At 38.3% G+C, this 27,914-nt stretch overlaps 2 protein-coding genes across 4 annotated transcripts in view; one reads left to right on the top strand and one right to left on the bottom strand.

Annotated features, from left to right (window-relative positions):
- Positions 1-27,914, top strand: part of msi (musashi) — a 169,526-nt gene that overhangs the window by 63,085 nt on the left and 78,527 nt on the right. For 2 of the 3 annotated variants that reach the window (XM_065225670.1, XM_065225672.1), the window contains exon 3: positions 5,548-5,568. The exons of the other annotated variant lie outside the window; for it this stretch is intronic. In XM_065225670.1, coding sequence (XP_065081742.1) covers positions 5,548-5,568 — 21 coding nt within the window. The remainder of the gene's footprint in view (positions 1-5,547; positions 5,569-27,914) is intronic. 3 annotated transcript variants of the gene reach the window in all.
- The window catches only part of LOC135704237 (uncharacterized), a 119,428-nt gene continuing 100,032 nt past the window's right edge, over positions 8,519-27,914 (bottom strand). Inside the window, exon 5 of the mRNA XM_065225717.1 lies at positions 8,519-9,009. Within this exon, the coding sequence (XP_065081789.1) occupies positions 8,914-9,009 (96 nt within the window). The 3' untranslated portion in view covers positions 8,519-8,913. The remainder of the gene's footprint in view (positions 9,010-27,914) is intronic.

The raw sequence follows: 27,914 nt of genomic DNA, 5'->3' as shown, positions 1-27,914 counted from the left end.
GCCATCATTGGTTGTTGACATCGTGCCTGTTACCGAAGACAACATATCAAGAAGACCGGTGGTAACTCTCACTCTATGTTAACGCTTAGAGACAGATACAGTCTCGCCATCTACCGCTCGAAGATAAAAGCTACGAACAAATTTCATAGCAAAGATGTCAGCTAGTGTATTTGTTCATTTTCATATGCGGTAGTTATACCTTTGCTTAGGGTTACAATAAGCTAGTGAGTAAATGAAAATTTCATAAATGGTTTTATCTGAGACATCACTTCCGATTGCAAAAAGCTCTCGTCGGTGTTTTCCTTGTATTGTTTCGCACAAAACTATTCACTAGGTCACTTTTACTTTAAGCGCAGCACTGCAGTATTTGTCCCTTGGATATTGCCAGAGGTGCCGTTATTTTAAGATAATTTTGAAAACACGTCTTCACATAAGGACCCTCATAAAACTTTCAAACGGGATCTATGCGAGTTATACCAGATAATATTAAGGTGATTCCCTGTAGCGTTCTTTTTCGTGTTACACTTCGCTATTTCTGATGTAAAAATAATAAGGTTTCTGTGAATGCTTGTAGCTGAAAGTACTACTTGTTGTTTGCTGCAGAGAAGCAAGCAATGTCTGAAATTTGCAGATGTATAAACCTCGTAGATCTTGAGCTGTGTGCTCTTGAAATTGCGAGGTGTGATGGAAAAATGGACTTTACAAGGAAACACCTTAAGGTTAAACACAAAATAAGAAACGGGTTTTGTAACATTAAAACGATGAAATGCTCCATAATCCTTGTAATAATCCTTTTGAAAACACGTCTTCACATAAGGACCCTCATAAAACTTTCAAACATGATCCAAGCGAGTAATAATATTAAGGTCAAACTCAAAATGAGAAACGGATTTTGTAACATTAAAACGATGAAATGCTCCATAATCCTTGGAAACATTTCTTAACTGATTTACTATCCTGTTCATGTTTTTTTAGTCAAAGGAGCGGAGCGACGGGCAAGCGTCTAGGATAAGCTTCTAAAAGAAGATTCTATTGACAAAAATGTCTAAAAAAGTGTCTAAAATAAGATAAATGAAAAAAGAATAAGAAGATGAGCAGTTCCACGCCAAATGACAGGGCTGATAGCGGGTCACTTTTTTTTGAAGGTGGTCACTAAAAAGTCCCTATTTTCGACAAAAAGTTACTAAAGTCACTTTTTTCAACATTTCTCCTTGAATTGCAATGAAAAATTCATTCAAAAAATAAATAAAATTTGCTACAGTGCTACAGTATATCTTGTTCCTAGTTGGAAGTCCGTTAAACTAACGAACGGAAAAGTACGCAGAAGAAACCTAGACGATACATCGGCAAAGCACACATTTATTTGCGATTCCGCACCTTTGAGGAGTCCAGTTTCAACTGCAAAATACAATAAACAGAGGACCAGTTACCCGGGAAATCGGGAAATTCGGAAAATGTCAAATTAGATGTCACCAAAAAAAAAACGAGGTTAATCCTTGAACTTCGAGTACTTCTTCCTCTCTCTAAAAAATGTCAAGTAACTAGAACTAGACTAGATTTTCAGGATACAGTTACTAAGAAGAACTACTTTGAGAATTTATGATTTTTCCAATGCAATTTTGAACAGATCTTTTCCAATGCAACTTTGAACAGATTCTAAAGATACACTCCTGATCAAAAGTTAGGGGTCACAAAAAACCATGCAAATGTTTTTGTATATATCTCTACCATTTTACGTCCAGTTTTAAAACTTTAAATGTCATTTGAAAGGTATTGAATGAAACTTATTTCGTAGGTATTTTGGTAAATGTGTTTCTAATATTTTGTAAACTAAACCTTTACCTTAAATTACAACATTTTCCAAAACTCACACTGTTAAATTATGACTGATTTTCTTAAAATTGGGTCGGCCAAGATTTGAAATGAAAGTGGTAGCAGAACCAGAGCTGGTAACTATCACGGCCGTCATTTGACCATGAGAAAACAGGTCCTCTCACTATCACGAGACGAAACTACCTATCTTGAACTTTCTTGTCATTTTCCAATGATCGAGCACTCGTGAGAATAATTTTCATACGGTTTTGCAATCAAAGTTTCAAACTGATTTAGGTGAATTTAGGAAAACAACAGTATGTAATCGGTAGAGTGAATATATTTTTAAGATTTCCGTGGTACAAGTAACAATAATATCAATAACTGAGCTAGTAGTTGCAATGTTCATAACACTGTCACGTTCTGTCATGATGTCGATGAGATTTTGAAGAAAATCTCTATTATCGTTTCCTCATTCGATGCTGGTGACAGAAGTGTCTCTGTAAAAATCGTGTGAGATCTTTCATTGAAATTGACATTTGCCAGCCCTTAGCAGAACCCTTATCCAGGAAACTACAATTTGATGGAAAAATTTAGAAAATATTTTAGATCAATAAAATAGTAATTCATAACATCGATCATCATTTGAGGACGCTCACAAAAAGATAGATCTTAGTAGAATTCCAATGCAACCCTCAACAGGATTCAAAAGATCTAACAACTTTTGACGTTAATTTGTTTTCTGAAGAGAACTCAAAAGTAATTCAAAAGAGAAACCTAACGACATGATTTCAAAAAGATTCTGGAAGAAATGAATCCGGAACATATTTCCATGGGAGTTTTCGGAGAATTCATAGGGGTATGTTAAGGAGGATTACAATTAAATGTGAGTATAATTCCAATAAAACCTCAAGTTAATTCGGTCAAAAATTCAAAGAGGGTTCAGACAAATTTTCAGGAGGAATCTAAGGATTTTTTTCCTTTTGTTCGGGACATAAAACCACTGCGACCAGTAATTAGATCTATTGTAGTATATCCCGTGTCCTTAGTTTAGTACATGTCGTATTACTCCACCACCATTGAGAAATGATGAAGTATTCGGATTTGATACAGTTGTCATTCTTGCCTTGCGATTGCATTAGCAAGGAATCGATTCTAATTGAAAGGTCTTGCTATTTATACCCTTCGAAGAGTGAGAGCACCCTCCAAAGGTGCACCCCATTTGTCAGTCAAAATTGGATTCCTTAGCAACAAAATTAAGCAATGACACCGATAATGACCATGCCTCAGAACCCTAGTCTTAACCACTTCAAAATAGAGAACAATGAATTATTAGGAATCACATAGATGAAGACTAACTAACTCATGTTTTCCTTGTTTCAAGATCATCCTTGGTGGACAACGCCGAGTCTTGTCACTAAGACCTCACCTTGGACTAAGATGAAAAGATAATCTACCGTTACGAGGCATGATATAGTTACAGCTATCCCTCAAAGAAAGCGTTACCCTCTGCGTTCTACCCATCTCTTTTTCTCGGCGGGTTATCAACTAGTAGGTCTGATTTTTTGCATGTCAGTAATGTCAATGGAGAATTAGGTACTCGCAGAAAATCAGAGCGATTGGTTGAAAACCCGTCGAGCAACAGCGGTGGGTCGTTACCCGTTCTTCGGGGAAAAGCTGTATAATAATTATCGTAAAAAAAAGTATCATCGATAGCCTTAACATATTATAATTCTCAGTCCGGCCAGTCTTTTTAGAATCATTTATATACACCTCGTAGATATATTAATCCATCAGAAAGATCATCACAACTGCCGTACTACATACACGCTAGTTTGCTTTTAGGCAATCAAATAAAACAAACCTGAACTTCTTTCATCTGAGTACCATTTGCATACATTTGGTAATCCAGAAAATTGAGGCCCGAGCTTTTTCCGAGCGAAATCCTCGCTCTCGAAAAGTTACACCAACTTTTAATTTGATGGATCACTCTCAAGAGCTTCCACACCGTACCGAACTGGTTTCCGATTTCCAAAGCGCCCTTGTAACCCACTAGGGACTCCCATTGACGCCTCAGTGGGATTCCCTCCCCAGCCTTTCCAGCCGAGCAATCGGTGGCAGAGGAAAATTCCCACGAACTCCTCTCAGCATTTCAATAACCCCTTTACTTACTCCCAGCTACATGCCACTCGTTCAATCCCCAACAGCGCCAGTCAGTAGTGGTGAACTTGTACGTGTCAGTGGGTACTGCTGCTGCTTCTGCGAGGGTGATGGTTGGTGCTTATAGACTGCTGCAGCTATTGAATTCATCGAATGGGAAAAAAATCGATCGATTTTTCTCCTTCTTTGCAAATCCACCCCCTCAGGATTGCGGCTCCGGGTGACTATCCGTAGGCTAGTAGCATAGCGAGTGGTCCTATCAGGTGAATACACTTTTGTCGGCTGCTCGTCGACACACAAAGGTCTCCTTCGAGGTAGAAAATCTTGCAATTACCTGTCCATAATAAACTGTATGTATACGTACAAAATAATAATCCCTACGATTTGCTAGCCTCCAACTCCACTGCTGCAGCAGTGCTGTCAGCGAAGGATGTAGAGAAGGAGAGACGGCTGATAAAAGTCGGTTTGGGATTCGGAGAACGAGAATCTTTGTGAAATTACACTCGTAAAAAGGGGTTCGATGAGCATTACGGGAGGGGATATCTTTTTACGAATCCTCATTTACTTTTCGGAGCATCCTTCTTGGTGGATTTGGTGAGGATTGTAGGTAGCCTTTTCTGATCAGTGTTGGTGCTGAGAACCTAGACCTTGAAAACTGTCTACTTATTTCTTAATCAGTTCTTAAAGCTTCTTTTCCGTTATTTTCATTAGTGCTTCATATGTATGTACTGCTTTGTAATCTGACCTGAACATGTGATGCATGATTGTTTTTTATTCCCTAGCACTAATCGTAATGATTCGCTCACTCTTTCTAGTTCCGTCTCTTTTTAAATAATCACCTTTTTTTGCTCTTGTCAGTATTCCACTATCATCCCAATTCATGACTTTCAATAGTTTTAACATTTCAGAAGATAGCACCTAGTAGTGGTTTAATGATAGGAACTATATTTTTGAGATTAAAAAAAAAATGCAAATTTTGATTTGATGGTTGGGGGTTAAAAATGTGCGATTTTTTTATTACTTCTACTCTAGCCCGTTCAATTCCGAAGCGAATGGAACACTGTTCTGCACCAGCTAGAGCAGTGTAATTAACGCTTAATTAACAGTCGTATATCTTGTCCGATATTTGCCAACATGGGGTATGCTTTTATTTTCATTCCTTCGAGTTTTCGCCCCCTAGGATACCGTTCTCACCGGCGCTCTAGAAAGCATAAAATAGAAATCACCCATCTGTGTTGTCAGTGATGGAGACAGTGTACATACATGTTCAGCGCTGGCAACGTTCATCTGGAAAGTTTTAGCGCTCGGTCCTGATTGTCGTTGGTTATATAGAGTTTTAATTGATAGACAAGTGACAACTTACCTTCTCAGGACCTACCAGCAGCTGCCCCCTACATACCTGTCTGTCTAGCATTCAAGCCAAACGTACTAACCAATATGTATATTGTATATAGTATCTCTACTCTCACACTACACCTGACCAAAATAATATCAACCGACTCACCCGTACAAGAAGACACAATTATAAAACTTTGTCCTCTCTTGTTTTCTTCTCTTTTCTTGGTGCCGATATAGATTGCATGGAACTACTTTTAGGTAAGTAGCCCGAGTTGAGTGTTCAGACGGAGACCGCAGCAACCAGCAGCCAATATCAGAGGTTTTCTCTAACTGGCTGCTGCTAATCAAGTGCCCCCTGCAGTGGCATGGGAAAATGAGTTCTCTTCGATGATGTACTGTAATCAACTTCGAACCTGAACGATGTTCCATATAGGTTTGATTTGCTACGTGTTATTTCATGGGGGAAGAGGTGATTGTTTTGGTTTAAACTTTAAGTCTGACGAACGTTTGACCTGTTTCTTCAACCAAAATCTTTAAAATGTTAGGAACGAATGTTCAATTCAATTTAGCTACTGGATTAAAAATTTACACCTGGACGGCGATGAAATTAAACCCATCTAGCCATCACTCCTACAAGTTCGTCGTAAATTCGGAACGCTTCCGGTTTCCTAGAATCGCTGTTAGCTATTCGAGTATGGCAATACAAACAACCAATTCCGAAGAATCTCGTCGTAATTAATTTTTATTCAAACTGGGTGAGCTACTGATGACGAAATCTACTGGTCTAATCTATCCTGATGAATGTGGGCGTCTTAGTGGAATACCTGGAATGGATAAGCAAATAAGGTACTGGTCTAATCTAGTTCGCAATTTAACGTATTTGAGCTATTATTATTGAACGTAGGCTTTGGATTGTTTGTATTTCAATGGAATAACGTAATTGAAGCAATTTAATAGCATCTTTGCCGTATTGATTAGAAAAATATCCGCAGGCAGATTTTCACTAAAATGACACAAATCGATGTCCTAATGGATCCTAAGGTGTTTTTTTATCGATGGAAACCCAACGAACTATAAGCAGAAGAACCTGAGTTATTTTAACTAAGTAAACTCGGTTAAAATAAGTTGTTCCCTTAATAATCTTGAGCACCCGTAGTCTCTCAGCATTGGGTCAATAAAAAAGAACTTGCTTTGACGACGTTTTCCAATCAAGAAACAATGTCCTGCCGGATTCGAACTCGTAGCCGCTCTTTTATGTTGTGGTTGATCCCTCTGTGGAATTACCCCCCTTATGTTCACTAATTTCTGCTTTTGATGACATCGACGATGGGGCTTAGCATACACATTTAAAAATAACTAATTTTACACGTGATGGAATCCATATTTGACATAAAAAATGAGACGTAAACAAACATGTCCGAGGCTGAAAAGTTCGTTGCTCGACGAAAAGTACGTATGATTAAGCTAGATTTAGCGTCTGTTATGATACAAATTTATGTCAATTTTGACATAAAATTAAGTCATAACAGACGAGAATTATCGAGATTTTCAGCTGCAGGCTGGTTCATCTCCCGTAAAATTAGTTACAATTAGTCATTTACATGATTTTTTCTAAGTGTGTATAACAGCATACACGGAAACAAATCCGATTCCATTTTCATGAATAAAAAATCATGGAATGAAAAAACTTGCCATCCCATGAAATCGTAACAATGATTCATGATTTCGTCATGGAAATTCATGATTTCATAATGCGTAATAATTGCCGTTGAATTCTTTTTGGAATTTCCTTGCAACCCCTTCTAAGAATTTAATTGGAATGCTTCTTAGAATTCCCTTAAGCCTATCCGGAGACTTTGAATCCTTTGAAAATATTTTCAAAAATTTCTTTTAACTATATTCAAAACAGCAGAAATCTTTCGAAATTTTATTTAGAAATCCCTTGGAGTGTTTTAAATAATTTCTTTCTAATTCTCAGCAAATATTTTGCAATAAATTTTGTTTGAGTTCTGTGATGAATCTTTCGCACTAGGGTTGAAATTATTGCCAGCACAATCTAAGAACTCTGTTTCTTGTTGAATTCTGATCATAATTCTCTTGGAATTCTTCTTAAAATTTATCTCTAATTTTCTTCACGATACCCATACAAATCACCTAAGAATCACGTAAGAATTTTCCGCTATGTTTTGTTTTTGACAACTCCTTTTTAAATCTTCTAAAATTACCTAACAATTTAATTTAGAACTTGCATTCTTCTCCACAGAAATCCTTTCAAATTCATCTAACAATTACTAAGTTGGTGCACAGGTAAAAAGTGAGGTTATGGGACCGCCACTGATTTAGACTAATGAACATTTTAGATTGATCCATACAAACTTATTCCATAGCCATCAGAAAGCTGTTATGTTGCATTATCCAAACAAACATTTCATTAAACTTTTTCGTTATTTGACCGTATTTTTTTATTAACTAAACGAGAAATGTTTAAGAATGAATTTATGGCATTGGCGAGGCGTTCTCGCTGATGAGTTAACTTCCGCAGGTAATGATAACTGTTCAAGATCTAGTTCATATAACTCAACCATTTTGGCTAATATTCATCATCTCTGATTCCACATTTACAATTGCTTTTTTTTTAAACTTCCAGTACATAACATAGATATAAAATTGGCCAGTTTAAATAATATCCGTTCTCTGAAAATTTGAAACCAATGCGATCCTATTACTGATCATGGCTTCGGTATTCATTTCAAGCTGCCTAGTTATATCTTTTAACAGGCTAGTTTAGTTTAGTTTAGTTTAGTTTAATTGAGATTAATGTTAATACAGCCACGTGACTTTCATGCTATCGATCTCATGTGCGGAAAACGTAATCCATTACAAAGGCCACAATCGAAACCGAGTAAACCGGACGGGAACCAAATGCGATTACCAAGGTTATAGAACTATACCGATCCAATCATCCAATTAGTCGAAAGACTCTTGTTTGAGAAATGTCAATTCCCGTAGCGAAAGCACGAGAATCAATTAACCTCTTCCGACGGGCTGCGTTTTATGTAACGTTGGAACGTTACATCATAAATTTCAATATTGAACGCAAGAAATTGGATTAAAACATGAACCAACATTATCCAACGGCAACGAAAAGGCTATGTCATCCACGCTAAAAGAACGCAACGTCGTCGTCGTCGTCGTCGACGACGACGAGTAAGACTTGAAAGCTTCTCTAATCTCACCAGGTCACGATTCGCTTGGATCACGAATCGAGAGTGAGACACACAGACTGACTACTTTTATATTGTGCTCTACAACTCTACCATCTAGTAACGCGGGGGAATAATTTATTGGCTTAAAACATTGCTACTAATATTGCTGCTGTTGTCTTGCAACAACGACAAGTGATGGTCTTAAGTAACGATAACTCTCTCGGTGCAGTTTCAAGTAGTTCTGGACCGTGCTGGCGGTGTCGAGGTGTGCTGTTATAAAACGGATATGCTCAATGCTTATTAATTGAAGTTGTACGGTGGTATTACTATGATAGCAATGTGTGACACATGCTCTGCAAGATCTATTGGCTATGGCCGGGGACAAAGGTTGGGTAATCTAATCTGACGAGGCTTGCTTGGCATACTCCTCCCGGTAGGATAGGGCTTCATTAAGCTCCGGCATAGGCTTATATTCCTGGTTGAACACGCGCATCTGCAATGGAAGTGGAAAGGGAAACAAAATCAATAATCTATGTTGTGGGAATATATATATGTAAAAACGTTGAAACTAGTGGCGCAAATTTGTATTTGTGTTGAATTTGACGATTTAATTACCAGCGTCACTGGTGGCATCTAGAAAATTTTGTTTTAATCCATCATGCGAATCTAAAATCCGATAATCCAGTAGGAAAGGGGTGGCACTCACTGGAGCATAGTGAAATAATCTAAACTGTCAACTAGCCCACCCTCCATCACCGCTTAGTATGTTTTCCATGCACACATTAGTATGCTTTGGAACGCAGAAAAATCGTCGTTAGGTGAACAGTGTATCTCAAAATTGAGCGTACAGCTAATCAGGTGTACGAGGACAATTTGAAAAGTTTGATTTCTGAATTTCTGGCTGCTGGATCATCAAACATTTATCGGTTATTGGTATAGTATTTTTCTCAAAAAACCTTTTTTTTTAAAATACAATGAACAAATCGTTTTAACATTTTGCACATTTGTAGTCATAATAATTTTACTAAAATCCATGACAATTAAAATCCACAAAGTGACAATCTATTCAGTGTGTACAAAAAAATTGTCCATTCAGGTGTACGCTCAATTTCGAGATACACTGTACATAGCACTGCTGGGCGGAAAATGCTTTGGAAAAGCGGCTTTCCCGCACGTTCCAACTCCCAACAATCGACTTTAGTGATGCGTTTGTTTACTGGAAGAAAACAAATAAATATTCGCAGATTTTTTTCTTTTTCCTTTTGGTGTGCTAACGAACTTCGGTGCTTTTGTGTCGCTTGATGGAAAAGTTCTGGTTGTTGGTGGATTTGGCCAACATAGTTCCCCCACCTGATTCCTCGGAAGGGTGGGTGGCGCGAAGAGGCAGACGACAGCGATGAGACGACGATTTTGTGTCATAACAAAGTTTTATTGCACTGTTTTGCTTTTTACTGTACACATTATATTCTGTCGCCTCGCGTTGTGCTTTTTGTTTTGTTCTGTGTATGGTCCGTAGATGGGAAAAGGATATGTACATATGAGCCTCCAGGGTGGCATCAATAGCCGAGCTAGAGGCTAGGGTTACCATTAGTTGTTGTTTTTTTTTATTGATAATTAGAGCTTGGACTTCAACTATCCGGATACTTCAGTTTTTTTTCTTCAATAAAATGACAAATGGAATATCAATGAATTGGTATTCAGTATACAGAGTATCATGCTTTCTAGTACCCAATATTGAAATAAAATCAATATAGAAAACATTGAGATGCTATACCTCTCACGCCAAAGTCACGAGTTCAAATCTCACCCCCGGACAAGTCACGAATGACCCAAGAGCGTTAAAGTGACTATAATAAAAAAAAAAAAAAAAAAAAAAAAAAATTGAGATGCTTATCAGGCGGACAGTAACTATCCGGATATCCGGATAGTGAAATTTCAAATTTGTTCTCCCTGTACCAGTTTTTTTTTTGCTGTTGCAAATATTTGTCAAAAAGTTGGTTTTTAGTTTCCCATGTGGCCTGAAGTGGAATGGCAAATTTGTTAATTGCCAAAATTTAATAAAATTGAAAAATCAAAATATCCGGATAATCCGAGTCCCAGCACATTATCAATTGATATTCTGCAAAAATGAACGTCACTAAAGCTTGTATTGAACCAGGCGTGATTTAACGGTTATTGACTGAGTAAATGAATAGCACTCTATTGCCCAAGCCCGGCTTAAGAGCTGGGATCAGTGCTGAGATTTGTCATGGTCATTGAAAGGCTTCAGGCGATATTGACATTATCTCATTTATGTTTTCGTCAATGACAAAGATTCACCTGCACAGCAAAAAAATAATTTTGATATCACATCAAAGTGGATGCACTACAATCATGTCGAAAATTTCATGTAATTTTTATGACCACATAAATAAACAAATGCAGTAAAAGCAGCATAATGTCAGTTCATGCATTGTATTAATGATAATTTTGTCCTTTTTAGCAAGTAATATTACACCATATTTTCGACATGATTATAGTGCATCCACTTTGACGTGATATCAAAATTATTTTTTTGCTGTGTGGTAACCAATGGTGTAATGTCGTAATTCGGGATTTTATTTTCACCCGGAAAATCTAGGAAAAATCTGGAATTTTAATAACCCATCAGGAGAATAATCTTGTTTCAATGATTTCAACAGTTTCTAAACTACACATACATAAGTGATATTGGCAACTTGTTTAAAAACTAAAAATATTGACAACTAATCCAAGAAAAACTTATACGGCAACTAAAAATGTGCTGTAAGTTGAACAGAATTAACCTCAAGTAAGGTAAATTGTATTCAGTATTTATCGTTCTTTTCAAAATTTATTTTCGAAACAATCCAGATGGCGACGTGCTTCGTTGATCACAGAATCAAGTAAAAATTGACTAGTGAATGTGCCGTGGCTAATTCTTGAGTCGTTTTCAAGTATATTTACAGGTAGCTAGATAAGCAAATCAATCCCGGCTTTACACATAGTTGTGATACTGTTATTGAGATAGAGATAATTACTATGTTTTAGTAGTTAAAAACTATCCAAATGGGTAGAATCTGAGCCAAAACCAATTCACTCACTGATTTTAGATCTTATTGTTCAGTAGGTTAGAATGGTTTTCATATTCTTTCAGTTTCTCGCCTGTTTCGTTCTACTGCTGCTGAGTCTATTAGCAGTTGTCTGTTTGGTAGAATCAACACTCGTTCAGTTATTTTTAGCATCAAAGTATTTGAGCATCCAATAACAGTTTAAAGTAAGTGAAAGTCGCATTACTTTCTGATCCTAAAATTGGATTCATGCACGGGACTGACATCCCTATTTCTACAAGCAACAACTGGTAGTAGTCAACATAAGCGAGGACTCATACTGTGGGCCCAGCCTGACAACGTATGCATGCGCATGTGTTACCATTGAAACCAGCCATGTTATACTTTGAATGCTGGCTACAAAACAAATACGACATACCAAGCCCTTAGATTCATGCGCTACGGGTGATCCGGAGTTGTTTTCGGTCCGGTCAGAAAAGAATAAAGATTGATATTTTTCTAAGTTACATATGATATTCTATTGTAAAATGTAGCGCTTTATTACATTCTAAACGATTATTATTTTTTTACTGGCCTGAGCAGCGGTCTACTTTGGTGCATAATGCTTATTTTTTTATACTTCAAAATTGGTTTGCAAAAACTTTTCATATTTTCATAATATATTCAGACATCTGTATAAATGCATGTATACAGCAGCATCAACATTTAATAGCGCTCAATAAACTGCAGTGATTTGAAATGCTAGGCTAGTGTTGATTTAAAATCTTCTGAAAAATTTATCAGATTTTAAAATTCAAAGTTCGTTTGTTTTCATTTTGTTAGGTAAACCGGTTTGAATTTCTAATCATGAAACACTTGCGGAAATTGAGTAAATTTTCAATAAAATTTATAAAAGCATTTAAACCTTTATAAGGCAGTGGTAACTATATAGCCACCAACAACTATTTCTTTTTTTTCTGTTCACTTACAATATCTTTACAATTTTGTTTTACCTGTTGGTAACTTCTGGTATTTGTCAACACTTCATATTTTTCTAAGTCACAACAAAAAATGACCATTTGAAAGCAATATTTGTGTCAGCAAACGGTCATTTTTATCAGAAAAAAATAAATTAGCTGCTGTATTGAACGTATTTTAGTTACATAGAAGCCAAATCAAAGATTTATGTTTTTATAATAAATGAGCAAAATCTCTGCCAATTTGGTTCCTGGTTCTTAAAAATAAAGCAGTTTGAAAATAAGTGCTTTAAAATAAATCGGTTTACTAAAATTCTTCAAACTTCTGACAGAATCAATCATTCAAGCTCAAAACTATACAGATACAGGGTGTAGACTACCTGAAAAAACCCGAATTTATCCACCTATGGTGTGATCAGACCCTTCTTACTTATTCAAGTTTATTTATTTTATTGTCATTATCAATGACCAAGCCCCCCACCCCGGTGTCATCCAGTGACGCTACGCCACTGCCTGGGGGCACCCGGAATATATCCGGGTGTAGTCTATTTGGTGAGGCTACCAATCACCTTATCATCGTATTTTAATGTTTTTTTTTTTTTTTCCTTATAGAGATTTTTAGTTCATCTCTTATATTTTAATGTGATTTAATGGGTTTTAATTCAATTCATATTCAAACAACTTCCCCGGGGTACCCGGAACATGTCCAAGTGTGTCCAATGTGGTCTGGAACACTTGACACGACTTGCATTGATCTTATTTTTGAATTCTGTAGTAATTTGATGCGTCGCATGATGGTTTTGATACGTTTTCCGTTAAATCCAGCGTGAAGGCCCATATTCACCGGATCTTATTCCGGCCATATCTCCGGAACCGGTTCACCGATTCCAAAACCGTTCAATAGCGTTCAATGGGACCCCAAGACCTATCATTTGGCGCCGAGTTTGTCCAAATCGGTTGAGCGGTTGCTGAGAAACGTGAGCGCATTCATTTCGTTACATACATTATTATTATTATTTAGCTTTATTAAGGAGGCTTTCAGCCTTGGGCTGGTTCGCCTCCAACTCGTTACATACACACACACATACACACATACACACGTACACATACACACACACACACGTACACATACACACACACACACACAGACATGTTCCAATCTCGTCGAGCTGAGTCGAATGGTATATGACACTCGGCCCTCCGGGCCTCGGATCGATAGTCGGTTTTTCAAGTGATATCTATACCCTTCTTTGTAAGAAGGGTAAAAATCTGGAAAATCTGGGAATTTAAAGGAAATCCTTTTTAGTCCTGGAAAATTAGAGAATCTCAGGGAATTTCTTAAAAAATCTGGGAAATATTTCTTAATCCTCTCTGAAAAGTATTACTGATCTCGCTAGACTCATACAATTTAATTACTAGGTGCAGTTTTAGGATGTTTGTAAATTAATAAAATCTTCAATAGAATTGTAAAGCTTGTACGTGCTGAATTATTTTAATTAATTAAACAAAGAACATAGTCTTCTCCAGCTGCATATGTATTGTATAAAAGACTTTTATTAACAGTTACAGATGCATAACTGTAAGAACTGTCAAAATCCTATGAATGTACACGCTAGTGTTCGTGAGATTCTGCTTGGATTTAATGAATTTTGGGCGTCCCTAAGTTGAAGTGGGATCCAGAGGGACGGCAAAAATCCATTTACATCTTTGAGTAGAGCTGTTTGTTGGTTGTAACAACATTCATGCTCCAAATGGATTAGCGCGTTTCTGGGTGGGGCTGCGTTTGTTCGGTACAACAAAAATTAAACCTCTGAAAAGAATGGCAAAAAGTTGAGAGAATAAATCTGCATACTTGTAGTTCTAGTTCCTCATTGTGTGCCCTAGAAATTCAAACATTAAGCTATACAATGAAAATTTAGATTTATCATCCTGCTTGGATGAACGAATTATTGATTGCTTGAAGGGTATCCCTTAGCTCAGTCGGTAAAGGCGCAGCTACAAAGCAAGACCATGCTGAAGGTGGTTGGGTTCGATTCCCGGTCCGATCTAGAAATTGTTCGGCTTGGAAAATTTCTCGACTTCCATGGGCATAGAGTATGACTGTACTTGCCACACAATTATACTAATCCAAAATTGGTACAGGCATCGAAAGCTCTCAATTAATAACTGTGGAAGTGCATCATAGCAAAATCAATCCAAAATAGTGGGCTTATTGGCTACTTCCCAAGTAACAATTTTGGTTTTATGAGGGGTCTATAGACCCTGATTTTGACTTTGTAGAGTGCTTTTAAACCTAAATAAATGTTACTACGATTTCCCACCGGTGCGTGGTATCCCGCTGCGATCAACCGTGTTATCCATAACAAATGTTCAACGGAGATGGGCAATGAAGTGTGCACGGGGAATATATTTTATAGCGGGGGATTAAAAACAAGTGTTTCATATGCGGAAATATCCCTAACGGAAAGTCCAGAAACAGTCAGAAAAATAACTAACAAGAGTGAGGAAATTGACATGTCAAGGAGAGGAAATGAAGTAAATTGAAAAAAAATAAGGGGATCATGAACGTGTTGAAAACTTTCTGGCGATCAAGCTAGTCATGAAAATGCATGTTGGTGGGATTTAACCGATCGGTTTACGATAACTTTATCTTTAAGTTATTATTATTATTATTTAACTTTATTAGGGAGGCTTTCAGCCTTGGGCTGGTTCGCCTCCACTTTAAGTTCTTGTAGATTACAAGATAGCAAGCTGATTGATATAAAAATGATTGCAGTTTCATTCATACATCATTATAAATCAAAGTAACACCCCGCTTACTGACTTAACTGATTACCTGGTTCATGGCATGTGTTTAGCCAGTAAATTTAGAAAAATGTGACTTATTTTCTACACCTGGAATTTTTCTAAAAATTAGGTCCTATTTTTACATTCAAATTTTTTTAGCAATTAAATTGTATTTGTTCATTACAACATCTGAACTTAATCTTGTATTGTAGTACGAGTCGATTCCATCCTTGGTTTCCTCGGGATTATAAAGGATTAAATATTCTTATAATAAATCTTGATCACTATTTCTATGGAATGAAATTGTTTTTTTTAACATAGTAATGACACCATTAGGAAGAGAAATGTTTCCTCTATCAGCTGGCATCGTTAGTTTGCAGGAGTGAGCTTTCATTTGCGCGAAATCGGCTGTGGAAGACATTGTTTACAAAAGCCGTTTCTACCCTAATGAAATTTTGGCACCGAAATGTTCAACTTTTGGCTACAAACATGATTTATGAAACCAGGAAATTTTGGAATTATTGATCAGGAGAACCGGGAAAAACACTGGAATTTTAAAATTTCTGATTCTTTGTCACATCCGTCACATGTTATCCAGGCAGTTAAGGACGAAGATGCTTGTTCCCTTTAACGGCTCCATGGAATTATTTTGCTCAATTAATTTAATTTCGTTTCAAATTTACTACCCATAAAAGCATTTCAATCCCATCTGGGAAAACAGCATGCCGAGAAAAACGCTGTTGAAAATGTAATTATCCGCAGACTCTTACGGGTGGGACAACTAAATTTTGGTATTTTTCACCATCTTTTCTGAACAAACATGTTACTTTTTGTGTGAAATACAGGTAGTCTACAAGCAATTCTAGTGGATAAATCATTTCTGACTGTCATGCTATTATCGGCAGTTTATTTAATAAGAAAAACTGCAAATGTTCGTCACTGATAGCATTGTCACTGACAATTGACATGACTTCCCTTGAAGATAACTCTTAGCTCGAAGGAGTGAGCAAAGCTGTTTTTCCAATATCGGTTTGCTTTCATTTCATCTACTGACTTTGCTCGGGTAACCCCCGAGCATAGACGGATACCTAAATATTATCAAATTATATCAAATTTTGTTTTTAAAATCGTAATGTTAAATCATATGAATTTTTTTTTCCCGAATCGAAGGTTGAGTTCATATGTTGATAACTTTTAGATATTTTTGAAAATTTTAATCGATATCAACATAAGATATTGAGAAAAATATTTCGATATGTCGACTCTGGGATTTGTCTGTAGTAACAAATAGGGTTCATGATATACTTGTGTGTAATTTAATAATAAATAAAACCATGATAACAAGTGTTGACATAGTATCTTTTGTAATTTCGTCACATAGGGTTTTTGATCTAATTTCCGTCCTACTAAGCACAACTCGCGCTTTACCTCTCTTACCTTTACCGGAAATGGGCGATTACGACGAAGTAGCGCGCTACCCTATGGATTACTCTTTTTGATAATCATTACCAAAACTACCGATAGCATAATTAGTTCTTGATTAGTTTTCAGTGGCGCCTGGATTTGCCATTAGTTTGATAATATTCATGCATTATTTAGATCGCATTTTAGTTCTGATAGGCTAGACACGTAGGCAGTTTTCGGGGATCATTCATAAATGCCGTAGAATTTGAGGGGGAGGGGAGTGGTCTCAGAAGTAGAGACCGGACGGAACACGCTACCAGGTGGAAGGGGCTGTATGAAATTGGTCAAAAATATGCGCCGTCATTTATGGATGTTCCCTAGACAATCATCCATAAATTTCAAAAATTTCATATTATACAACAGCGAAATGGCTTGGGGTTTTGATTCGATGTTTTACAAATTACGAATTTATCTATAATATGTAGATCAGCACTTCAATTTCAAGCTCTAGTTAAATCACAACAATAGGATAAATAATATCTGTGCTGCCATCTATGTACCATCTATTCTCGAGCGGTTTTGAGTAATAGTGGCACGTGTGAGCCGTGCCGAGATATTTAATTATCATATCAAATCCTCCCAGGGTGGTAACCCTAATCTGCTAGATACTATCGCAGCTAATGGGAAGTCTTACAAGTGGGAGCAATCGGTTCTGGAAACCGTGCAAGTGCTTCCTCCGGCAGCAGCGCTGCTCCTATCGATTAGGTAACATCGTCCCCATCGTCGTCGTCATAGGCCTCATCGTCATGGGCCCCCACCTTTGAGGAGGACTTTAAATTGGATTATTGCCCTCTTCCACACTGCCATCGACTTCTTCTTCTTCTTCTTTGGGTTGAACGAATACAAGGACAACATACAGCGCACGGGAGCAGCGGTGTGCTGGTGTCAAAGGTAGAAAAAGGATTTAAAGTTGTCTGTTTATGTAGAACCGAAGGAAAAAGTTTTCCCTCACTCCAAGCCTATGTGCTACAGAAGCGAAAATTTAATTACCGGTGCATATTGATTGTGGTGCAGGTATACCACCCATCCAAGCAAACTCTCGTACCCGTTTTGCCCGGCTTCAAACGGAATGGAGGATTCCAAGCGGAAAGAAGCTTTTCTATGGCTTTATTCTCACCAGGCCAGTCTAAAAATAACCAGCTCGTGGGCACAGGTGCAGGAACAGGAGCAGGTATTCAACGAACTCGGGGATCGACTGACTCGGCGGAAACAGAGCGAAAGTGTATCTCCCTTCTAACGTTAACCGCACTAAGTGAAGTGACGACAGGATTTGTCAGTCAAGCTTATGTGGGGCTGCCACTGTCAGCGGAAGTCTTGTGACACAGGCATGGGGGAGTTTACTGCGGTGCACTGTTACTATGTACACAAAACCGATCTCCTTTAGCTTCGTTGAATAGCGTTCGTACAATTCTCAACTTTTAAAACCTGAACATTTTTTTCAGCGATTTCGTCCGGATATCCTTTTACGCAGCAAAAGCGAGGATGATATCAGATTTATCCATGATTTCGACTTAGATGTCTAGTAAATCAACCTAATAGGTTTACCACCGATGGGACCGTTCACGTTCTGTGTCGCATTTTTTTTCTGTCGGAAATCATCCATTGATTGTGTTGGTTTGCTAGGAAAATGAGGGTGGGAATTCGAATTACGCGCACACCATTCCGTGGATTCAATTAACGAAATTAATGATCGATTGAATCGTAAATGAATGGAAGCGTTTGTTATTTCTGGATTGTGCGATCTGGACCACTGATGATGGTGGCGGCGGCGGCGGCGGCCATCGGCGAGATTAATGCGCCGGAAAAAATATGAACGCGCAAGTCTGACGATTTTCAATTCAACTAGCCAGCCGACAGCAGCAGCATCATGCATGGGAATTAATTCATTTCGACAGAGTACTCTTTCATCTATTGCTACTTGGCAACAGTACAGAGAGAGAGAGCGAGCAATATGCCGTGTGAGGGTAATTTCGTGCGATATATGGTTCTTCCGTCGCACGCAGCCATCTAAGCCCCGGAATAGATTGCGCTAATCGACGCTAATGGGAACAATCTGTTGGTGACGCGTTAAGAAAAGCGAGAACGAAATCGTCCAGTGGTTCCACCACAGAGGGCAGCGGCTTCAAGTCGTTGTTCTTGTTGTTGATGTGCGAGCTAATGGAACGAACCAGCTGGTGCTAGTGCTGGTCGTACTCAGAAGACGATTTTCCTAATTGGGGCCACCCATTAGCCGAGGGGAGGGGGTCATGGATCTAGTTGATATGGGTGGAGGTTGATTTGTTGGCTTACTGCAATGGCTGCGGGGGAATCTGGTTTCTTTTCGGTTCGGGCTACGCTTGTGATTATACGGCTTGGTTCTGCTGTTTCGGGTGAATTATTTCGGAAACAAGTACCTATTGTGAATTACGATTGAAGCAGGGGTTATGGTGTGCTTCTATTATGGCATATGGGACTTCCATATGCCATAATAGAAACGTATAGAAAGCGTTGATTGAACTTGATAAGTTAAGTGATATAACAAATTATAGTCAAGCCAGTGTCCGATAAGTGCTTCATATTCAACAAATCAGTATTATTATTATATTTTTATTATTTGCGATTTTACTGTGTTCTTGATCGTTGCGAACAATTAGCGTTCGGGTCCTGTCTCGATCCGGACGGCAATCTTGTAGACTTCAACGACGAAGATTGTGTGAGGATTCTAAAAGATGTTCGTCCGCAACAGCTAGTCTAGCATGCATTATTTCTCGAATTTCAGAAAGTTTTTGCTCGATTATGCGGCATTTAAAAAGAATATCCTCCCAGGTTGGTTTTGAACAACTAACCTCGATAGCTTGTTGTAACATACTAGCTGCTGTAGTTCGTATTTTTCCCGGTCAGCAAACATCGAATCATCATGGCGCATACAATTCAACGTTTTGCTCCACCAAGAGAGTTTGTTTCTGTTCCGATGGAAACTGCTTGGGCAGAAGCCTTCGCAAGCGGTCAACTGTTGTTCTTTTTCTGATATGGACTTAGAACAATGCGTACAGCTCATCGTAAGAGGTGTTCGTTTGTTACGCCGCAAAATAAAAACAATTGTGGATCACGACTCAGCTAGCAGTTCGCGAAAAAAAGGATCTTTATCGGTTGAAATAGAAACTGGTTGTTGCAGAAAAAGCTGAAATATGACCGAATTTTCGAGAATATGACACGACTAATTTTTCACTGGTAGGAAAACTACAGTATGCGGCAAGAGCAACTCGATCAATGGATCAATCGTTCGTATTACAAGTTTTTTATTGGCTCAAACGGAAAATTTTATGGATTTATTTTATCGATTATGTTACAAAACAATACAGGTTGGTATCGATTTACGGTAATGACTATTGTCACATTCATAACCGATTTCTAGCAATCGACCATCAATAACGTGAAGTAACACCATCATTGAACAGCTAAAAATTCCCCTTCTTTTGGTAATATTCATTTGTATGATTACATTGTATGATTTTATCACAAAAGTCAGTTACCGATGATCGAGTCCGACCTGTAATAGCACAAGTGGTGTACTAATGATCTTTACTGCCCATAACAGCGCAACAAAATAAAACACAACAATATGGAAAACAGTATGCCAAGTCACTGTTGATTTTTGTTTTGCTTCCATGGGATCATATAATTGATTATAGTTGTTGACTTTTTTCGTTATTTTCTAAACAATCAAACTAACTTTTCATGGACAGGGGTTGTCCATAAACTACGTATACCGTTTTTGATAAATTTTTGACTCCCTCCCCCCGCTTTGACAATCGTCCATACAATTGTTTTGAAATTTATACGGACCGTAGACATTCGCCTGGACATGGTTTATGAACAACCATAGTCAAACACAGTACTGCCGCTATTCGCATAACAGTCCCATGTAGATAGCGGCAGAGTACTGTTATGCTTTTATGGGTAGCTTCAGTGTTGAGAAAATAAATTAAAATATCAATCCTCAAAATAATCACCAAGCGGAGATGGCATAGAGGTATTTCACATAAGAACACTTCTAGTATTTATGTTATACAAAGTGGTTCAAATATTTGGTCTAATATGTGATTAGACCCTCCGCTGAGCGGCGCCGGTGGTGTACCCGTGATTACCTTTCACCCCAGCAGGCATGGGTTCAATCCCAGTCGGCGCCGCCGGGATGTTCTGAGGCATAACATCTCTGATCACGGAAGTAAAGCCGTTGGTCCCCGGTTCATGAGTCGATAGGTAGGGTCCAGGTGTGGGAGGTCTGCCTCCCTGGCGTCGGTAGCATTGGTGCTTAGCACGGAAAACAAGATCGTCGGAAAAGAAACCAAAGGAAAATAAAAAAAATAGACCCCCCGCTGTATTGACATTTGAAGCTGAAGAAGACTTTGAGCGAACCGCGGATCCAAAGTGGAAGCGTTCCTGCTCGGTAATGTGTTGACGGAGGTTTCGCATGAGGGAGGATTTTTATAAATGGAATGGCATTCTCCGATCCACAATTATGTAAAGTAGTTGGTGAGTGATCACTGAACGGATAAAACTGGGAAAACCGCGAATCGAAAACAACCGGGGAAATCCGAGAAATAACCGGGAATTTAATTTAAACCTTTTGTAATATTTTTTAAAACCTATTTTAATTAAATTCTGTTGCATTAAAAATTTCATGTCTGCCATCTAGACGATTTCACTTAGAATCTTGAATATTTCTTCAAGTCTTGTATATCGGAAAAAGCCCGGAATTTTAAAATGGAAATTCAGCTAGGGGAAATGTTGGCTTCGGCAATACCTTAACCTATTATCGTCAGGGGGTAAACAAAGTCCTAGAGCATTCAAATTTGGCCAATAGTTGCTCTGAAACACAATGTATCCACATGCGAAAATTGAGCTCTCAAGGACTTTGTTTACGCCCCTGACGATAATAGGTTAAGGTATTGCCGAAGCCAACTTTCCCCTACCACCCTAAATTTTGATCAAATCTTACGCCTGAATGGAGAATCCCAGAATTTTCAATGCTGTTTTTGTTTTTCTACTGGGCAGTCCAAAAAAATCAACGCGTTACTTTGAAAATCTATCATCGTCGAATCGTCTACATTCTAAATTTGATTTTTTTTAAGGGAATGTTCATAAACTACGTAGACAATTTAGGGGGGGGGGGGGATTGACAATTATCCACGGCCCATACAAATTTTAATTTTTTTGTATAGACAATTGTCTACGCAGAGGGAAGGGGGGTCAAGAATCGCAAAAAAAAACTGTATACGTAGTTAATGAGCCCCTAATCAGGTTTTTCATTTGTGAAGGCTCAATTGCTGTAGCTTTACGGAGTCGAAATTCATGTTGTAATATACATTGTGTCTTAAAGCTAAAGGCTCGGCTAAAGTAAGAATAATGTGGCTTACTCGAATGTTTACATTCGCAGTGCTGCGTGCTATCAACAATGTGAATTGACATTATATATTGATCCAGAACTGAATTTCACTTCTGACACTGATAGTCGTAGCAAAGGAGACATCGGGCGGTATACGGCTTTGACATATGAATCCATATGAATATCACTAGCTGACAGTTGTAAAATCTCACTTTTATTTCAATAAATGAGCTATGTTGTATAACCATTGCATTGTTTCAATAGTACCGATGAGTTTTTTAAAGATCAGTATGCGATTAGCTGGTATGAATCAGACATGTTTGCTACAGAACTTTGATGAATATCAGTAGATCCTATCACGATGTCAATGTCATTTGCACACTGACATTGAGCTGAGTGGAACTATGTGAGCTTTTTCTTCCTATCCTATCGACCCATCAACTCATGGACCAACGATTTTAATTAGCTTCCGAAGGCCTCAGAAAATCCCGACGGCGTCGACTGGGATTGAACGCAGGTCCTTTGGAGTGTGAGAGGCAGTCAAGCTTATCACTACACCACCGGTGCCGCTCTATGTGAGCTGAAACCGATAAAATTTTCGTGGCATTTTTTTCAGGTCATATTTTTTTATGGATTGCTAAGATAATTTCCTTATCATTTCACTACAAAACGTTCTTCCGTACGTTATGAGTTTTGAAAGTACGTGATGTCCGGGACAATCCGAGAACTTCAACTTTTTTTTCCGGGAAAATTAATCACTCCGAATTCAATACAATTGACACCCTCTTCAACCATAGGCTGCACAGGCTGAACGCTTAACACTAGACAATGGACAACATATAACACCCAGTAGACCAGTAAGGAATTTTTCGGGTAGCGAAATGTTCCTCCGGCTGGAGCGGGAATCGAACCCTAACTTCGTGGCACTCACAATACGCCTGAATGACTCCTGCTGCCAATCTCCTAAAATAACTTCTCATATTTTAAAGAAGAAAATAGGGGAAATGGCTCTAATGTTGGCCTATGGATCTAAGATTGGGCCCATCGCTAAAAATCTGCTATTTATCCATTCTATCTAGATAAACGCGTCATTGGGATTGTACGAATGGATGTTTTTGGTCGTTATAGAAAATTTAGTCGACTACTGAATTTAGGTATGGGCCCAAATTAGGGGCATTTAGGCCGACATTACATCCATTTCCCCTAACTGCTATATTTTTTTTGTTCCCAGCACCCGGGGTCTGGAGAAATGTTCAAAGTGTGGGATTTCAAATTATTCCTAAGTGCGGGATGTTCAATTTTCCTAAAGATTAATATCTCTCAACATTTACAAAACCCCGGATTCTTTTCAGACAATGTTGCCATATATTGATAATTTGTCCAAGTTCCAAAATTATGATAATTTTCCAACTTCCAGAAACAGAAACATCGCTTAATTTTTTTTTCAAAATTAGAAAATGAAAATCATTCGAAAAATGTTGTAAAATTTACTTATAGTTCATTGAGAAACTCATTGTATATCTCCTTTTATTTGAGTTTTTCCTCATTTCAGTTGTTTTTTTTTGTTCTGCATTTTTTTTTGTATGTGTAATATTGAGGAGTTCCTTAAATTTATCAAATAATTGTGAAAGTCTTAGTAAAAAATAAAATGATTTCGATAGATTAAGTTAAAAACCTATCGAATGAACAGAGGCTTGAAACGTTGTGAAATAAGAAGCAAGTTAATTTTGAGTGACAATATTTAAAGACTGTGGAAAGTTAAGTAAGTTTGTTATTGAAACGACGTTCGTGCTAGAGATGGGCGATCCGCTCCCGAGCTGTTCTTAAGACCCGATCCACTGAAGTGAGCTTTTTTTTCCTTGATTTGTTTTCCGTCGATCTTGTTTTCCGTGCTGAGCACCAATGCTACCGACGCCAGGGAGGCAGCTCCCACACCTGGACCCTACCTATCGACCCATCAACTCAAGAACCGGGGACCAACGGGTTTACTTCCGAAGGAAGGACGTGGTCAGCGATGTTATGCCTCAGCACATCCCGGCTTCGCCGACTGGGATTGAGCTCTTCGGATCTTTTTCTCTCGATTCCTCACGATTTAGCTCCAGATCCGGATTTGAGCTGACGATCTGGAACTGAAGTCGAGAATAGTGAGAGCATTTTTGCGTGCATTTTGGTTACGCGGTGGTTGTTCAGTTATTGCGTTAGTGGCGTTTTCAATTGAAAGGTAGAGATTTATTGGTTGAGACTACTTTTACAATTTTATGTAGTTGTAAACCTAGAGTCACCAAAACCACTTATATCTTTTACGATTTTGAATTCGTGTCAAAATTTCTATAATTTAAATATGAGCTAAAGAACTGTTCAAAAGAATCGGCTCCGCTTAGTGAGCTGGACGGGTCTGATCCGCTCAGCCAGATGAGCTGTTTTGCCCAACTCTAGTTCCTACCACTCGTACTTTAATGTTAATAACAACTCCTTAGGATAAAATCGCTTATGAGCAGTTCCTCGCCAAATGACGAACCGAGCTAATGCGGCCTTCTCCGATTTGTATGAAACTTTGTATAATTGTTCACATTTGTGCTAATATTCGTCCATTTTGAATATCGCTAAAAACTTCAAAAGGCGCATTTGATATTTTTCAACAAATCATAACTCTGAAATGTCACTTCCGATCGGAATTACTTCTGAGACAAAGTTGTAGGAACAATAGTTCCTTTTCAGTACAAATATACACGGTAAAAAAAAACTCATGTTATTTCTGGTAAAACATTCAAAAGATTATCTCTTCAATTTTTTTTTTAAATATTTGTCATTAAAAAGCAAATGCTGTCTGTGAAAAATTAACAAAAATCATTGAACAACAAATTTTGGAATATTTTCAAACTTTTTATTTAAAATTAATAGAAATCATTTTTTTTCAACTATCAAAATCGTTTCCCCTGCGAAAAATTAGTAAAAAAATGTAAAAAAGTTCCAAAAATTGTAATAAAAAAGTTCTATAGTGTGTCCAACTTAAAATTTTCGCAGACGCTAGCATTCTTGATAAGCTTTTTAATTAAACATATTCAATAAATATTGAAAAAGTTCATTTTTAGTTATTTATGCTTTCAAAACTTTTTTAGGTTTTTACCCAAAATTACTTGAAATTTGTTATTGTGAATATTTTTCCTGAAAAGCAACAATTTTTTTTCTACAACTTTGTCTCAGGCGTCATTTCGATTGGAAGTAATGTTTTTGAGTTATACTAATACGCCATTTTGAAGTTTTTTTTTTAGACTCAAAATGGCCAAATTTTTGATCAAATGTAAAAAAAAAAAAAAAAAAATAAAAAAAAAAAAGTGCAAATCGGAATAGGTTGAGTGATTTTTTTTTTCTTTTCTGTGTTGCTAGGCAATTAAGTTAATCTACTGTGATATTGAAATCGTTTTTCCAAGCAACATCTACCCACTGTATAACAGCAACGACTACTACCTACATTGTGAAGGTCGCCCCATCGATCACGTTACAATCTCGCGACCAGAACATTGTCGTTCCCCACTTTACCGTGAATCTCATTCCCCCAGGGAGTCATTTTACCCACCGAATCTGATCCTCTGCTACTAAATGCGATTTACAGTTTTAATCGACGAGCGGACTACTGTCCCCATAGCGACTGATTAATTTCTAGATAGGGGTTTTCACCCCCACCAAAGAACCGCACACACACACCGAGACACGCAAACTCTCAAACCGCAAGTGTGCGGTGTACAGGAATGGTGTTGACAGAAAGTCGATTCCCACTTTCGAAACTTGCCAGCTAAACAACTACGGAGCTGTGCAGAAGGTCGACTGGGAGTATACTACACTCCAAGTATGTACTACGAAAATGGCATCAATTTGTCAAGTTCCGATAAGGATGACTTCAAGTGTCACTCCAAGCAGCCACCGTCTGTGCGTTGACGACGACGACCACCGAAAGTAATTTCGTATGTTAGTGTCAAACCGGAAGGATGATAAATCATGCGTGCGGAAAACGGAAGAATGTGCAGTGTACCGAGTTGAGCGAACACACACACACACATACACCCAGCAGGCGCCACCCGATGACGACGGTGGTGGGATTCGAAATCGCATATCTCGACAAATCTCGACCGGCAGCAAGCAATCACTTGCTGGATGGGAAAGTTATTAAACGCACTGTGACTACTGTTATACTTTTGGGGGGAAGAAACTTCCTGTATGCCTAGGCGGCTGCAAGGAATCCGGCAATGCCGTCCGAATCCAGGGGTATTGGAAAATGGAATTTCCTTGCAGACGACGTTTCGGTTGGTTTGTTTCTTATCGCATCTCGTTTCCTCCATGTGCTGCCCGGCCATAGGAGCTGGACCGCAGTAGCAGTATATTTCTTTTCTGTGTTTGAACGGTGCCGGCGATCCAATCGGGGGCGCAGCAGGGAGGCTATGGGGTTTGGGGCCTTGGGGGATGAAATCGAGCAAATGAAGTATTCCACACCAATAAATCATCTCGACATTCCTGTGCCGCGCACTCTGGTTGCTCGATACGCCATCACCTCCCAAAAGCGAGTGCGCCCCTGGGGGTGGGTAATCTTTCAGCACGCAACGTTCTCGGTAGGGTTTTTAGTAGCATTGCAACAATTTATTAAAAGTATGAACGTCATGAAGATTGACCTGCAATTTGCTCCCCAAAAGATTGCAATGCATTTTTGGATAGTTTTTCGGTCTTGTTCGACATTTTCGAAAGACTTCAAATAATACTGGTGAGTGGTGGATCTTGATTGTCATTGTCTCCTTGATTTACATTACGTTAGAACCAAATTTCACAAAACAATTTGAAGTAAATCAAATTCTCTGCCTTCAAATTTTCACATCTGGCAACCCTGACAAATTCTAAATCCTCCCCGACAGGGACTCAATTTATTTTTTTTGGCGATGGTGCGCCTCAGTCCCTTTTCCGCTTTTTTTTTTCATCGATCCGGCTCGTTATCTTTATTCTTTTTGCAGTCAACCTCAAACCACCAATCGCTTCAACGATTACGGTGTATATTTTATTGGAACCGTTATGACATAAAAATGTTGTGCAATGCTACCAAGGGAACTTAAAGGGAAAATGATACACAGATAATAAAACCTGCCATGAGAGGCCCTAATCGCAACCTCCGAAGAATCCTGGTTTTCTATAAATTGTCAAACGAGGCGCAGTGATTGGGCATGTCTTTTGACTTTCTTGGCGTGGCAAAGGATATTCACTCGGGCGATATTGCCACCGAGTAAGCAAGCAAGTAAGCAAGGTTTCGTACCCTCAGAGGGAAAGGGTAATAAAAAATCAATAAAGTTTGATCGATTTAATATCTGTTGCTAGTATAACAATATCTTTCTGCAACTATGCTTCGTCGAGCGGCCAGCAACCGTCTATGTAACAAAAAAAAAACAACAACGAAAAACTTGTACATACATACAGCGAACATCCCAGGTTGGAAAATGGCGCTGGAGTTTTTCCTGCTCTATGTCTACCACGTGCTGGAAAATAAGGCTGCCTAAATAGACACACTGCGCGCAGGCAGGCAGGAAGCGCAAGGAAATGGCAGAATGAAAGCAGGCAAAAAATAAATAAATGAGAAATACAAAAATCATGCAATTGCAGGAATTGATGATTCGACTCCGGTTGCAACAGCAGTGCAGCGATAAGAACAGACAGGAAGCGAACTTCACAAGTCTACACTGGAAACGAATACCCATCCTTTCTCAAATGAAGAAGAGAA

This window comes from Ochlerotatus camptorhynchus, unplaced genomic scaffold, assembly GCF_037179485.1.
Source record: "Ochlerotatus camptorhynchus isolate MF236.1 unplaced genomic scaffold, CSIRO-AGI_Acam_v1.1 ptg000232l, whole genome shotgun sequence".
Taxonomy (NCBI): Eukaryota; Metazoa; Arthropoda; class Insecta; order Diptera; family Culicidae; genus Ochlerotatus; species Ochlerotatus camptorhynchus.
This window is presented reverse-complemented; position numbering and strand designations above follow the sequence as displayed.